Source organism: Mizuhopecten yessoensis, unplaced genomic scaffold, assembly GCF_002113885.1.
Source record: "Mizuhopecten yessoensis strain PY_sf001 unplaced genomic scaffold, ASM211388v2 scaffold7651, whole genome shotgun sequence".
NCBI classification, from domain to species: Eukaryota; Metazoa; Mollusca; class Bivalvia; order Pectinida; family Pectinidae; genus Mizuhopecten; species Mizuhopecten yessoensis.
The window spans coordinates 226,290-242,300 of NW_018407154.1; the positions used below are offsets into that span (position 1 = coordinate 226,290).

General features: G+C 34.6%; 2 protein-coding genes across 3 annotated transcripts in view; one reads left to right on the forward strand and one right to left on the reverse strand.

The window, feature by feature from the left end:
* Positions 1-1,969: 1,969 nt before the first annotated feature.
* LOC110454058 (retinoic acid receptor RXR-alpha-B-like) lies at positions 1,970-12,557 on the reverse strand. 2 transcript variants are annotated; one of them, XM_021503396.1, is made up of 7 exons: positions 12,331-12,557; positions 10,735-11,356; positions 8,530-8,721; positions 7,653-7,748; positions 6,468-6,552; positions 4,924-5,111; positions 1,970-2,968 (listed from the first exon to the last, which is right to left on the reverse strand). In XM_021503396.1, exons 2-7 carry the CDS (start codon positions 11,333-11,335, stop codon positions 2,733-2,735), a joined length of 1,398 nt encoding a protein of 465 aa, XP_021359071.1. In that variant the 5' UTR covers positions 11,336-11,356; positions 12,331-12,557; the 3' UTR covers positions 1,970-2,732. The 2 variants fall into 2 exon arrangements, with proteins under 2 accessions (XP_021359071.1, XP_021359070.1); XM_021503395.1 differs by having other exon boundaries at positions 10,735-11,369.
* A 156-nt stretch (positions 12,558-12,713) lies between these two features.
* The window catches only part of LOC110454063 (SID1 transmembrane family member 1-like), a 34,900-nt gene continuing 31,602 nt past the window's right edge, over positions 12,714-16,011 (forward strand). The window contains exon 1 of the mRNA XM_021503403.1: positions 12,714-13,022. Within this exon, the coding sequence (XP_021359078.1) occupies positions 12,768-13,022 (255 nt within the window). The 5' untranslated portion in view covers positions 12,714-12,767. The remainder of the gene's footprint in view (positions 13,023-16,011) is intronic.

Genomic DNA, 16,011 nt, shown 5'->3' on the forward strand with positions numbered 1-16,011 from the left:
ATATAATATTACATAATATAGGACAACTGCCCGCAGTGTCAGGAATGATAAAAATACACAGTATGTTGTGAAAGAAGACATATACTTGTAGGTATCACGTGCCGAATGTTGGCGCTCGCAATTTAAGAGCCTAATTTAAATATTTTTAATTAATTACATTACTACAGTGTTGACTGTTTCCCCCTGTACCATGAGCTTCGTCATGACAAAAGTATAGGTTATTTGTATAAAACGTGAAAGTACAAATAATATAACATATAATATAAACTTTACTTATTTTACAACAATTATGAAACAAGTTCTTTAACTTATATTAATCACTCTTGTTGGCCCGGATGTTAGCGCGTGGGTGGTCTTAGTGTGGGAGGAAACCGGAGTACATGAAGAAAACCCATGTGATAGGGCAGGTGACCCCAACCCAAGTACAAATAGAAACGAAGTGGTCAATCTTCATATTTTATTTACAATTTAATTCCAAACAAAAGTGTCACACTTTTATCTGGTCGTTAACAAATATACAAAACAATTCCTTATCAAGACATCACATCTCAATTGATAAGGAAAAACTTTAGTTTTCCATTATTCCATAGAAGTAATTAATTGATATTCTTATTTACGAATGTAAAAGACTAAACAAAGAACGCAGATGATATATAATCATATTACAACCCTGAAAGGAGTATTTCTAGTATTTATAGATATATTCGGTTTCCAATTTTCCCGGTTTTGGAGGTAGTCTACTTATTTTCACCCTCTTTTTTTAATTTTGAAATAAGAACAGTTTCTTACATTATGACTTAAAGTAAATTTCAATTAATTCATTGCATAGAAAGTTTTATCTGGCTTTCAACATTAAAGATATGCAAAATTTGGATCATTGTACTGTAAGCACTGTTTAGTCTTTTTGAGATATTTTCACAAGGGTTGTTCCCCTTGAAGAACTTGACAGTTTTGCAAATTTGTGAATGCATTTTTAGTGTACATTGACAGCAGTCTCCTAAATGTTCAAAAGTCTTCATATTGCAAACTGGATTTTTTCTTCAAAATTTGCCTTAATCTGGTTTAGTAGAGAGGAAAAGCTTCAAAGTGACTCTGATCAAACTGCATTCATAGCTCCATGAACGCAATATCTTCTGGTAATGCTTATAGAGGAACCTGCAGTGGATATGTAAATATATCGACATGGTATGCAATAAATCGAACAGCATCACCAATTTGAATATTTTAACATTACAAATGGTTTGAAAAAATCAAAGTATAAAAATATCCACAGGCAGATTTTTTTCCCAATTTTACCTTACTTTTTTTCAGGCCACAATCATCATATTTCTCAAACAGTAGGAAAAATATCAATGGGACTTTTTGATGATTAAACTGAACTCTCAAGAACTTTTTTATTTGAGGTAAAAAATATAATTATGAAGAAGCATTGACTAATGCATGCAGTCACTCCAGAGTTATCTCCCCTTCACAATTTGTTGATCTGACCAATTTACTGTTAGTATTTAATGTAAAGACTGACTGTGGATCAATTATACTAGTTAGTAAGAAAATATGTTTTAATTTTCATGCAGATCTAACATCCATTTTATATTAATGCTTTCATCACTGTAGACCATAATGGACTCATCCAGATGAATGTATGGTAGAGTCTACTCAATTTTCAAAGGGGTGAAAGAGTTAATGAAATTCCATATGGATATTGTTGTTGTGTCTGTTTTTATTTAACTCATTCACACTTGAAATTTCATAATGAACTGTTCCAACCTTTGAATCCGAAGAATTCAAATGTGTCTTCAGAGGTGAATGAGTTGACTATAAAATGTTACCTATAACAGTTCAATTGCCTCAATTAGCATGTAAAATTAATTGCTACATATTGGCGACATTATGCATAAATACAAGTTATTTAGTTGTTTTATCCTGTTCTTGTCCACAGAAAGTTGTAACAGAATGAAAACCATTAAAAAATGATTAGACGTTTTAATAAAAAAAAAACGAGCAATTCTTTGTCACCAATCACAAATTTGAGCACATCATTACAAAGAAAATCACCCATTTTACCTAGTTCGTGATTATTTATGGATAACGTACTTCAATCATTTACGAAACCAGTTGATCAAGTTCACTTGCCATATTTCACTTGTGATACTGTATCCTTAAACTTATTGGCTCAATGATGTGTTTACTCTTCACCGGTATGATCCTTAATTGGTCAGGGTTTTTGCCTTCAAAATGGAAACATTAGGGGCCTGTTCGTTTATGCAGAACAACCGATACGTCCACTTTTAAATGTAACATTTTTGAGTATAAATCGCCACGGACCTGCAAATATTGATGCAGGCCTTGAAGGCTTGGTCGAGGCTCGCCTGAAGGCACCATCAGATAACTAGGTTCAACATTATTTAATAAACGAACAACTGTGGTCGGACCTGTTAAACCGATTAAAACGAAAAACGGCCCAGGTATCGTAGGATGAAACTTGAACTACGACAAACACTTCCTGGTATACAGTTTAAAGAACGAGAGGGTCTAGTATCATGGGCAATCGGTATAACCCAGAATCCTATTCAGGTACAGTATATATACAGATATGAATTTCATTGGTAAAATTTGTTTGAGAACATCCTGAACGGTACAGATAATAAGTCACAAACCGTTATTATCCTTTTGAAAACAAAGTCATTGGCTTTTAGAGAGAATTCATTTTATTCAAAAGTGATTCCTTTGAGTTAATTTATCATTTCAAGCACAAGGTCGTTGAGCTGAATTGAGCCATCTAGAGTGAGGGAGAGAAATCTCTCTGCAGCCTTGGCACTGACTGTCCTTAGTGACGGTAACCGTAGTAACATCTTGCCGTATCGTCGTGGGTCGTCGGGATGCGTCTGTGTCATATAGTGACGTAAGACATCCAGCATCTTTGTTTGGTACACGGTGATGCTGGTCTTCTCCTTCAGACCGGCTGCATCTGTAAAACACCAGAATTGACTAATCTTCAGCCATTGTATCATGAGGTCATACGAAGAAGAATTTTATACCGACCCTTTTCCAGGACGTTGAAGCACTCATAATAGACATACAGTAAGTTTAAATTTCATTTTTTCACAACATAAAGGTTATTATTTAAAATCAAGAAATCAAATTGAAATAATTCATATTTACATTGTGTACATGTATATAAGGTCAGCCTAGATTATCATTATGGCTGTGTTACCATTTGAAACAGTATTTAAGACTTGATTGATCCATGACCCCATTCCGTCTTTGCGTATTGCAGAGTTATCTTCTCTTGGGAGCAGGTATTGATTGTAAGGTCATTGGGCTGTGTGAGAAAATAACCTCGTTTTCTCAAAAATTGATGACGTTATTCTCACAAATAAGTGACGTAACAATCAATACCTCCTCCCAAGAGAAGATAACTCTGCAATACGCAAAAACGGAATGGGGCCATTGCCCACGGTATCATGAAATTTTAAAAACATTTTTTATGATCAAACTACAATGTACACACGTCTTTCAATTATAAAATTTCTCTTAATTTTTTATATTTTTTCCCCCCAATTCATTTACAATGCCATTTACACAAAAAAAATGGTTTCACATTCTCATTTGACAACTAGCAGCTTATAACCCCAATTTTCTTTTGAGCCATAGAATTGCATAGGTGTCAACCTCTGAAATCTACAATGAGGGGGATCTCCATCATTTCACATTTCCAATGAATGTTTGAAAGTGTGTGAAATGAGACTGAAGCTGCTTTGCCTAATTTATCTTTCCCCTTTTTATGTATCAAAATAAATCCAAAAAGCATTCATTTAATTCAGACACACCTGTTATGATCATTACCAACACCCTGCAGTAACTAGGAGATAATTTGACCACAGAATGCAGATTTTGAGTTTGTGTGAGTTTCGACTTGAATGAGGGAGTTTCAAGTAGGTTAGTACATTTTTTGTCAAAATGAGGGACTCTCCCTCCTAATGAGGGAGGGTTGCATGACAGCTATGTATAATTGTAGTCTATCGTTATTGATGATGATGCCAGTTTTTCATAGAATGAGTAAAGCCAAGAAGACTAGAATAATAGACCTGTTTATTTTGGACATCAGAAAAAATAACAGAAGTTTTTGTTCATCAATTGATTGTTCTGGACATCAAAAAAAGTCACAAAAAGTTTCTGTTTGGTAAATCAACCAAATACATTTCTTTGGTAAGCAATACATGGGTTACCTGAGTGTATGCGACAGGTAAGTCACCTTGGTATATGTGACAGGTAAGTTACCTGGGTATATGCGACTGGTAAATTACCTTGGTATAGGTGACCGTTTAGTTACCTGGGTAGATGTGTGACAGGTAAGTAACCTGGATAGATGTGACAGGTAAGTTACCTGGGTATATGTGACAGGTTAGTTACCTGGGTAGATGTTACAGGTTAGTTACCTGGGTAGATGTTACAGGTTAGTTACCTGGGTAGATGTGACAGGTAAGTTACCTGGGTAGATGTTACAGGTTAGTTACCTGGATAGATGTGACAGGTAAGTTACCTGGGTAGATGTGACAGGTAAGTTACCTGGGTAGATGCGACAGGTAAGTTACCTGGGTAGATGTTACAGGTTAGTTACATGGGTAGATGTGACAGGTAAGTTACCTGGGTAGATGTGACAGGTAAGTTACCTGGGTACATGTTACAGGTTAGCTACCTGGGTAGATGTGACAGGTAAGTTACCTGGGTAGATGTGACAGGTAAGTTACCTGGGTAGATGTGACAGGTAAGTTACCTGGGTAGATGTGACAGGTAAGTTACCTGGGTAGATGTGACAGGTAAGTTACCTGGGTAGATGTGACAGGTAAGTTACTTGGGTAGATGTGACTGGTAAGTTACCTGGATAGATGTGACAGGTAAGTTACCTGATTAAGTGTTTACCTGGATAAGTAAGAACGATGGCGTTCATGATGTTGAATTCCACTATGTCCATTTCCATCTCCTTGAGTCGTCGACTGAACTCACTGATGGCCGTCACAAGCTCCTTCCCAAACCCCATCCCCTTAGCAACTTCAGCAGGCAGAATGAACCCGTCAGCGAACTTAATAGACTCGTCATAATCAATGGACCTGTAATTAATTCATGTAAAGTTTATGGTTACAAATTTCATTTGGAAAAGCTAAATCTAAGAATATCATCAGGTTTATTGTCTGGACAAAAATACATCTTTTTTTGCTGAATGAAAATTCCTGCACCAATATTTTCTTTTCATTTTCACCCCTGAAACCTTTAAAGTGATTTAACTCATTCACCCCTGAAGACACATTTGAACTCCTCCAATCCAAAGGATGGAATAGTTCATTATGAAATTTCAGGGGTGAATGAGTTAAGGTAAAATTTCTTTGAACAAAATCAAAAGCCCTTACCCTAGCTTGCTACGGGCCAAATAATACAATACAGGTTGTATGGACCCTTTGAAATGTTGTTTGAAGATTTTAACACATTTGATCCATGTGACCGTGAAAGTGGGTTAAGGTAACTTATTTATTAGGTCGTTACATGGGCGTCTAGAATCGCCTTTAAATAATGTACATACTGTGACATTTTCTCATACTACTTTCAAAATTTTACACATTGATCAGTACATATTGTACATATTTCATTAGCCTTCATATTTCATTCTGACCACTGACAGCTTAACCTAATTCTTCTCCTAATGATAAATTTATCATATTACAAGAAAAAGAAAAAATTGATCCAGTATCAGTATTCGTCATATATTAACAGGTAAGTATACATTCACATTTTTGATGTAAAAATAAACTTCTGGATATTCTTGTCCATACTCTATTCTAATTTAATATTATTGTATTACAATCTAGTTCTGATTTCTGGTTAGAGGCACGATGGTGAACAGACTTCGCATAAAAACGTTATTAAATGGTAAATATTAGTATATGTAATGCGTCGTATGGTAGAACATGTTTGTTGATTATATTTTAGGTATTTAATCTATTTTCATAAAAGTCCAGTAGGGTTACTTTTCTTTTCGAAAATGATAAAATAAGTTTTGAATACATAGCTTCAATTTTTGGCAGTGGTACGGGGATTCTTCACCTTTCCTTTGGGGATAGAGACTTGCAAGAGGTATGCAACACACTGTTTTATTATAATATTTTATCTATGAAGCAATATCTTGTGAGTTTGTGAGGGGTATACAGTGTGGGTGAGTAGCACAGTTATGTCCCTTGATGTAGAACTTGTTTTACAATACTTACCCAGTGATCAACCAACAATTTATTTTCATGGGTCTTTTTCAGCTGAATTGCTAAAAACAATGGGTCCCACAATATTAAATTTCAGTATTTCCAGAAATTCTATGAGTTCCATCAAAATTCTATGAGTCCCATCAAAATTCTATGAGTCCCATCAAAATTCTATGAGTATAAGCCTCGGGACTCATATGTAGATATATTAGTGCTTACCTGAAGGAAAGTCGAAGGATGTTCAGTTCCATGAAGGACGATTTCAGGAGAGCCATTTGGTCCTCAATACAAAAATCTTGAAACCCTAGTTACAGAGGAATAAAGAGTGTAGTGAATAATCTTGCCAGGACATTTTATTTTACGAGGCTAAAAATGAAAAATAAAAACAAACAAAAAATCGTTTATTTTTGATGATCTACCTTACATAATTATGTACTTGTGTGATAGAAATGACAACTCTTTTTCCAAAATTAACTTTGATGGAACAATTTAGTGCATTTTCCAATCTGATTCATCCTCAATATCCAGGGGTTATACTCTCTTTCGCTCTCTACACCCCTGGAATATATCATAGCAAAATTGAAGGCTAAGTGTGCACCACCATGTTGATGAGACAAGAAGACTAGTTCGATCCTTTAATGTACATCAAAAGAATCTCACGGTCACGTAACGGTAAAATTTGACACTGGCTTTGAAGTCGGGCGTCTCTCCTTTGTAATCTTCAAAGGACAGGTATCAGCCTATAGCGATTGGTCAGGTTTTATTTTAACAAACAGGTATCTTCGTGCCTTCAATCTTGCTATGACATATTTCAGGGGTGTAGAGAGTGAAAGTGAGCGTAACCCCTGGAATATCGAGGATAAAAAGTTGTGAGTCTACTTTGAAACTATCTCATATAGTGGATAGAATGTATCACTTTACCTTCAAGCTGTTTTGTGTATTACCCAATATAATTAGACAAAACAAATGTGTTGTTTCCACTTTTAAAATGTCTCTAAGTTTAAAGTGGATTAATATGGGTATTAGATATTTGTCATTTTGCAAAAAAATATATTTTTCAAGGTGATAAGAGTATGAATTTTGTTTGCATTTTCATTTAACATTATCAAAAGTGATACTTAAGCTTGATAAACATTAATAAACATTAATAAACCTTGATAAACATTAATAAACCTTGATAAACATTAAAAAACCTTGATAAACATTGATAAACCTGTTTGAGGCACATCTTATCTACATCAGACGAGAGTCATGCTTAACAGTTCTTTACAAAGGTCAAACACATTTAAAATGTACATGTAAATTCACCTACCATTTGTTTAACCTTTTTTATTACATTTTCCAAATACCTGGTCCTTTTTTAGCCCTGTCTTGATAAACTCGAGTTCAGCAAAGCCCACATACCTGGTACTTTCTTTGCCCAGTCGATAATAAACTTGAGTTCAGCATAGCCAAACTGCATCATCTCATTGATTCCCATACTTTGTAGACCAGTTGCACCTGTTAATGAAACAAATTTAACTTAAAATCAAATCTGATGTTATCATCAAGTCCTCCAGTGACATTGCTGTTTAAACTCGTTATATCAAAACAAACTCAAATCTAGTTCTTTATGTTTTAGATGTGTACATGTGTATGCCCTTCTTCAGAATTTCATAAGAACAGTGAGGTCAACAAAAATACTAGAATGACATCATGAACCTGTGACATCATCAATAATAGACAAAATATTGTTGAGAAATTAGAAGTGAAGCAAGGAGAAAATCAGCCATCATATTACAGCAGCATTGTATTGTTCATGCTAACCATCACAAAAACAGGATAGAACTGGATATTTTCATCATATTTTTTTTGTCGACAGAGCTCTATTTTTCAAAATAATTAATAATAATTGCTGTAAATTAATTAATGTTAATTAAAATTCTGAAGAAGGACAATTGCAAACACAATATATATATCAATATTTAAACATGAAAATCATAATTTGATTTCCAAAATTCTCAACAGTACTACCTACAAAACGAATACTGCATGTTTGCACAATATGATGACATAAATGCCCTCGATACCATATGAAATTAATTTCATTGCTTGATAATGTTCGATTTCTATAACGTTGATTTTGATCTTGACACCATGAAAATATGTGCATTTTCAAGATGTTATCATACTTCAAGTTGGTGGTTATATATAATATTAACAGGACTGTAAAACCAAACTGAATGCATTATTTTTAGACAATGTAAATATTCTCAATGATGGAACAACATGAAACAACTACCATCAAAGTGCGGCATCAGATCAGCCTTTGCCTGGATAAGGCCTTCTATTGTCTGATCGTAGATCTCTGAGCGTCGATCTGTGTCGGAGAGCATGCTAAGCCCCCCGTCAGTGCCAAATATAGACTGCATGTCCTCCAGACGTGGGCGTTTGTGGCGATGTTTCCCTCCCGGAGAACGGTCCTCGCGCACAGCTGTCAACACAATGTCAGATACATATAGGAGGGAATACGTTTTAGCCAGGAAAGATCAGCTTGTCACCCCACTAGGAGGAGATAGCCTTGTGCCGATTAGCATGTGTACAATTGTGACGTCATTAAAATGCTTCACCGATAATTGTGACGTCATCAAAAATGAATGACGATATTCATACCCCATACATGTTTTTCTTAAATATACAGAGCCTCTGGTTAGACAACCAAAAACATCACCCCTCGGATTGGAGATTTCTCTGTCACACCCTCAAGGTAGGGGACGGAAGATTCGATTAATCATACAACTGCAAACTAAACAGGTGTATCTGAATTATCTTTAACTACTAATTAGACAACATGAACAGTTCTCAATTGAAATGACAAATTTCAAGTAAAACAGAAATTTTCAAATTGTTTCTTATTGACATTTGTAATCCAAAAGAAACAGCTGCCATAGAAAATACTACCAATATGTCTGTGTACCTCTTGTTCACAAAATAAGCAGTTCCACTGTTTAGTAAAATTAGTTTGTTTACGAAACCAAAAGGTTCTTGGAAATTTTTTATTGAAAGGGGGATTAAATTTTATATACAAACCTGTATCAGTTGCAGTAAAGGGACCATGTATATATAACTATTGGACACATACATATGCTAATGTAAATATATAAATAAGGAGAATTTTTTAATTAAGGTAAAAGGATTGTGTTGCCATTTCTCAGTAGAATTTCTTCAAATTTTGTAGTCATATTGCTTTAAAGGAAAGAAAATTTTCCGCCACAAAAAAAATAAAAATTTAATAAATGCTGAAATGATGTCAAACAAATTATCTATAAACGATTAAAAATTGACATTTTATAATAAAACCATATGCACATAGTAATTGCAGGTAAGAGTTATCTCCTTTGAAAAACTTCACAGTAGTGAAATAGGTAGCTGGTTTCCTGAAGTACAGAAAAATGGATACATGTAACTCATTGATAAAACAAAAACCTGAATTAATGCCTTCATTGCTTTGAAATACTTTAATAGTAGGGGGAAAACACTGTTCGGTCAATAATAAACATACAATATTCATCAGTTTAATATTAAACATTAGAATATGCGGAAATTGTGAAACTGTCTCCCTACATTGGATTTTGAACTAGGGATGTACTTCCTACTTCCGTTTATCAATACACTCATATGACCTTAACCCAGTTTTTATAAAATAAGCAGTCTAGCCAGATATCTCCAATATGATTCATCTGTTTGGAAATATGTAATATCAAAGTTTTACTTGATACACATGTTCATGTACAAACAATGAACGTTGTTTGTCTAAGCTGAAATATTATTCTAACTAGATGACTAGGCTATAGCTGTACATGTAGCGTCTGATATAACATGCAATATATTGTTAACTATACAGGAATCGAGATATATAGAGTTTCAGTAAATGGGGACACTTTTTAATTAGTGTCCATTATAAGGGGAGGAGGGGGCTAATTAGAGCAAATATGGTAACTAGATGACATATCATCATAAATGTTTAGAATATGTACTTGTCTAGTGTTGGGAATCGGTTGAAATTTTATGATTGATCATTGGTTACCATGCATTAACCAATCGATGATCAATTAATAATCGTTTTATAGAAATACATAGTGAAATCCTCCATGCTGTTGTTGCGAATCACTTAGGCAAATAAAAAAGTGATACCATGAAATTATAATATAAGGATTACCTCTCTTCAAACACTGAATCTGTTATATATAGTCCTAACTAGCAGCCATGAGCTAATTAAAAGTAAGTCATGCAGTGATGATGCCAACAATTTTACGTAGTAGCTGGGAAAAATGTCTACTGTACACTCCATAATATCTACACATTAACATTCCGACTAAAATCAATCATGGATTTTGTACTCTATTAATCAGTTAGTTAGCCTAACTGACTGATGCTCGACTTTATCGATTAGTCGGAACACCACTATGCACTTCAATGGTTAAAATTTAAAAAGCCAATATCTTACCTTCTCTTTTCATACCCATCTGCTGACATTTCATAAACCTACAGTATTGACAATTGTTCCTGGTGAATTTGTTAATACTACAGTTGCCAACGTCTTTACACGTGTATATTAAGTTTTTCTGAACTGTCCGCTTGAAAAATCCTTTACACCCCTCACAGGAGAATACAGAATAATGGTAGCCTGACCCTTTATCGCTACACACCAAGCAGCTCATCATCCCACTCTGTTTGGTGGACGAGTCTGATTGATCTACATCTGTAACAGTCTCAATCTGAATCATATTGTCATTCATCGGCTTGAGCGACGAAACATATATTGGAGGAGGCGACTGACTGTTTGCATTTGTCTCCAGATGATGTTGCTGCGTAGAGAAGACCACGTTTCCGTCAGGTGAGAACAGTCCCTCTCCAGATTCGTTGACATGTATCACTACATTTTGCATTCGAGACGTTATAGGGTTGTGTTGTTGTGACCCGCTGGACGACATCTGTGCCTGCTCTATGTGTATGTGTGTTGTCTCTGGCAGACTCGAGGTGGCGACATTCTGCTCCATGTTCATGTGTCCAGGACTTATGGGGTTAGGATCAGGGTTCTGTTCCATAGTGATACTTTTTATTAGGATCTAGGAAAAGAATCTACGATGAAAAAAATATATATATATATTCTTTTTAGGAATAACCAGGATTACCTTTGGGGTTTATATAGTATGTACCGAAAAAACTGTGTGCACTTTGCATAAATCTGCAAAGTAGTTTTCTTCCACAAAAGGACACCGTTTTTTCGATATATACAGAAAAGTAATTAATTATCACCCCATATAATCCTGATTATCCCTTATCATTGAATTTAAAAAGTCACACAACACTTTTTAATTCATAGTTTGTGATATCCATTGCTGACCAAAAACAAAACAATTGTGCAGTAATATCATCGCCAAGTAATCTAATTTATATAACTGCTATACCAATCAGAAGTTTGAATTACTCAAATTAATCATCCACCAATTCAATGTGACACCTGTGCCTTAAGCTTGGTACATGTATATATTTCCTTGGGAATAAATGCATGGATATTGAATATAAAATTGATGACTACACACTATTTGTAATGGATTCTTGTCAATAGTGGGACAAAATATTCATTCAGGATAGCATTATTTTTGATCAGGTGTTGATAAAACCCTTAAAACGTCTAGTACATTATTCCCTTGGACAGTCCAAACAAAACCGTACATAGGTACACTGTAATTCCACAGGCGCTTGGTTTCGGGATACTTTCGGTTAATAATAAACCTATACACGCGTACGCCAGTTAATAACAGCAACATTTTTTATCCGATGTTTTAACACATTCTTAAACCTTATAACATAGGAAGTGCCACGGTTATTTTATACCTCAGTACCTTCAAGTTGAGGGTTGCAGTTGCTGTTATATACTGGTGTGTATAGGTTTATTATTAACCGAAAGTTTCCCAAAACCGAGCCCCTGTGTGTAATTCTCATGTCCCGTGTTCCCACCTCTAAAACTATATGATTAATTCTTTAAAACTTTTATTCTGCCGGTCCAAGCTGAACGAAATGAACTGACTGCACTTACCCTTTATATTCTAAGAAGATGTTTGTGTCTTTAAATAGAACTCAGAGGATTCAGGCAGCTCTCTCCGCCGCTCTCTCAACAGTGGAAGCCATTGTCGCTTTTCTTGTAAATAACATCAGCGTCTTTCAAACGCTTGACAAATTTGCCCTTTATTTATCATTAAAAGCATTTATAACAAAGAAATAGTTATTCACAATGCACATCATTGCTTATGTTTGGTTAAAAAATACGATTGTTTTCTCCTGTATTTCACAGAAATGACGAACGCGTTAATCAACTTTTTTTAATAAAAACGCAAAAGGGACCCAGAATAGAAAGTAATAATTTCCGGTTAGGCGGACTGTTTTTTCGGAATGTCTCGAAGCAGTTCCGAATGGAACCACGTGACTGGTAAAACGAAAGTTGGCAAAATTGTCTGCTGTTAGGATTTCAGAACGATGTCAACAATGAGAATATATTTTGACATTTATTTCCTTTGCTTGATGTATTTGTCTATATACGAAGTATATGGAACAATCCCTAATTATAAGCAGTCTCCTCTAGTGAGAAGATACGACAGACAATTGGAGAATACACTTTATGACCAGAAGACCGATTTGGTTGTAGCCAACTTTAACACCACATACAATGACATCACAAACGAAGATAGAGAAGTCATCTTTAAGTATACATACGAAGAGATCATTAATAAGGTAAAGGAAAATAGCTTGGATTTCTTCTTTTTATTGCTAGAACTGTAACACTGTTTTATTTTATAAATCCCATTGCAAGATTTTTAAGGCTAGCTAGTATACTAGGAAGTCCACCCACATCCTACTCAAAAAAGGACCAAACATCAAACTTACTGCAACAGAATATTTAATGAATATCTGCATTATAACAGGTAAAAAGTTAACCAAAACCAATATTGGGGAAATGCTTTTTCATCCTCTCTGTGCTCATGCAAGGTTATCATTAAAAATTTATTTGAAGTGTACATTTGAAAAGCTATTTTCTAATTAACGAGTTACCTCTTTTAAAGAATTAGAAAATAATTATGGTTCATGGTTCATGGTGGTCGATGTCTTTGTAAGCATAATTCATTTCTTCTGTTGACACTTATATAATCTTCATAGTCATTCACTATATACATATTTACAGGTTGTGCAGAGGACGCGTATACAACTTAATATTATATATCAGTAGCATGATGTTAAAAACTTGCTTGGATGTTTGACCCATTATGCTTATTGAGTCTAGATTAAAAAACATTTAAGGTTGCAGAATCTTCCACAATTGTAGGAAGTTGATTCTATTTTTAAAAGCATGTCCCCTAATGTTCAGGTCTTGTACCAAATTTTTATATCTGAGAAATTATCTCTTTAGCAATAGTAGTTTTTTATTATTAGAATATGGTCTCTGTATCTATTAAATTAGTTTTATGTGTTGCTTTCGGACACTTTTAAAAACATTAAGATAAAAGTTTTATGGAAAATGACTTAAGACCAATGAATTAATTTGTAATTATATATTCTTTATGTAACCATGCAAATGTAACTTTCAATCATTTGTAATTAAGATATAAAAGATATGACATCATGCAGTAAGAAGGCCTATTCAGCATCAGACTTTTTATTAACAATCAATTTTATTAAAGGCACATCCGACCCCATCATCAGATACCCACTGTCGGTAAGGCTACACTTGGTACTGATTGACTGAAATCACTAGCAGTCCATCTATCTAAGAGCCTATACTGTGTGGATAAGCAGAGATGGTAACATGTAAATCAATAGTAGTCCATCTATCTTAGAGCCTATACTGTGTGGATAAGCAGAGATGGTAACATGTAAATTGTGCAATGCATATGCAGGGCTGAATGCACATTAACCCTTTCACCACTGTGGACCACAATGGACTCGTCCATATCAATGCATGGTAGAGTCTACTAAAGTTACTTAGGGGTGAAAGGGTTATATTGTACCGGAACTAAGACGTAGGCATCTTCGGCGACCAGGTAGCTTAATTGGTAGAGAGTCTGTCTAGAGTTTGGAAGGTCCTTGGTTCGAGCCCTGGTCTGGCCATGCATTTTTCCGCTCCTGTTACATTTGGTGCCTGTGACCAACCCTTGTTTCTAGTACTAGGTGAATACTTGACAAGAGAGACCCAAACCTGTACTGCTCAGCGTTTATGATTAAAACATACGGTCATCATACATAGTTAAAGGTTGTTTAATTTAGCACCTTTTTTGTTCTTTTGAAATTGTGCTACACATGAATATGTTTGCTAATTGAACTTCCTGTATCTTGTTCTCTATTAAATATTAAATGTTATTGCACCATTTCATCAATATGCTAATCTGCTAAAATTTGTTAATGTGCTAAAATATTGGTGCGCTAAAATAAGTATGTTTACAGTAATCCTTTTAGTCTCTACCTGATGTAATAAAACCTTAAGCTTGTTCCAAACTCTGACCCTTTCAAAACTACTCTGTCATCACAAAAAATCAAACAAAACATATTCTAACTTGACATCCCACCCCCTGCTTTCCATGCCACTGATTTTTGTCTCTCTAGAGCTCAACACTCGTGATATGATCATTGTCTTTCTGTAGCTATCTGTAAATTTTGTTACTGTTTCTGCTCTCCTATCATTCCTCTTATATATAACATCTTACATGAGTTTCCATTTCATATGAGATTTATGAAACAAGTCCTTAAAAAAATCAATTTAACAAGCCTCTGGCGAGCTAAATTGAAAAATTCTTGCCGAGTTTCATAAATTTCATATGTAATAAAAACGAGTGTAACATCCTTTTTATCACAAAATCAAGATTTGTGGCATTTATATTCATGTAAAACGACAGTTTTCATGCAACTTTGAAATGTAAAAAGCCGCCATTTTGATTCCAGTGCTTAAGTCTGTGACATCATGTACTTGTCCTAGGCGTGAAGTCACAATTGAAACAATTGAAACCTACAACCAATGATAACACAGTACATTATGTGATCAAACTTATTACATATACCCGAGTGTAATCTTCAACGTTTTTCTAATTTTCGTTTTTCTCTGAAAATAATCTTCTGTATAGAAGGAACGCATTGTAATATGTATTGGCAAAAGTATGGCCAGAAAAAAAAAGTTTTCACTATCATCCTCAAAAAAAATAGGATACGTATAATGTAGCATTTTTCTTTGGGAAAACATTTTTGCTATGCTTATATAGAGCAGGTTTTGAATTAAACAGGGCATATCACTAAATGCCAATAAAAAGTTTAGGGTATACGTAAGGCACACAAATCTAGGATAGGTAGGGTTAGCGGAAACACAAGATGTTTCTTTTTATTTGGCCTAAAGCAAAAAGCTACATTTTTCAAATTTGTTTGAGTTAATTATCTTGAATTTGAGTGTTTTCAGAAAAAAGCAAGCCTTATGATATTAGATTTATGATATTACCTTTACATGCATGCCTGTCTTATTTTGTTTTATCTTCCATTTCCTTTTTGTTTTGTATGTCTATGTTTCTGTTGTAATTTTACAGGAGATTTCCCAAGTAAGTACCAAACTACAGCTAAAAATGTAACTCTTCCACAAACCCTCTTGATTAAAACCCTTTCACCACTGTAGACCATAATGGACTTATCCAGATCAATGCATTGTAGAGTTTATTTAAGTTACAAAGGGGTGAAAGGGTTAGTAATG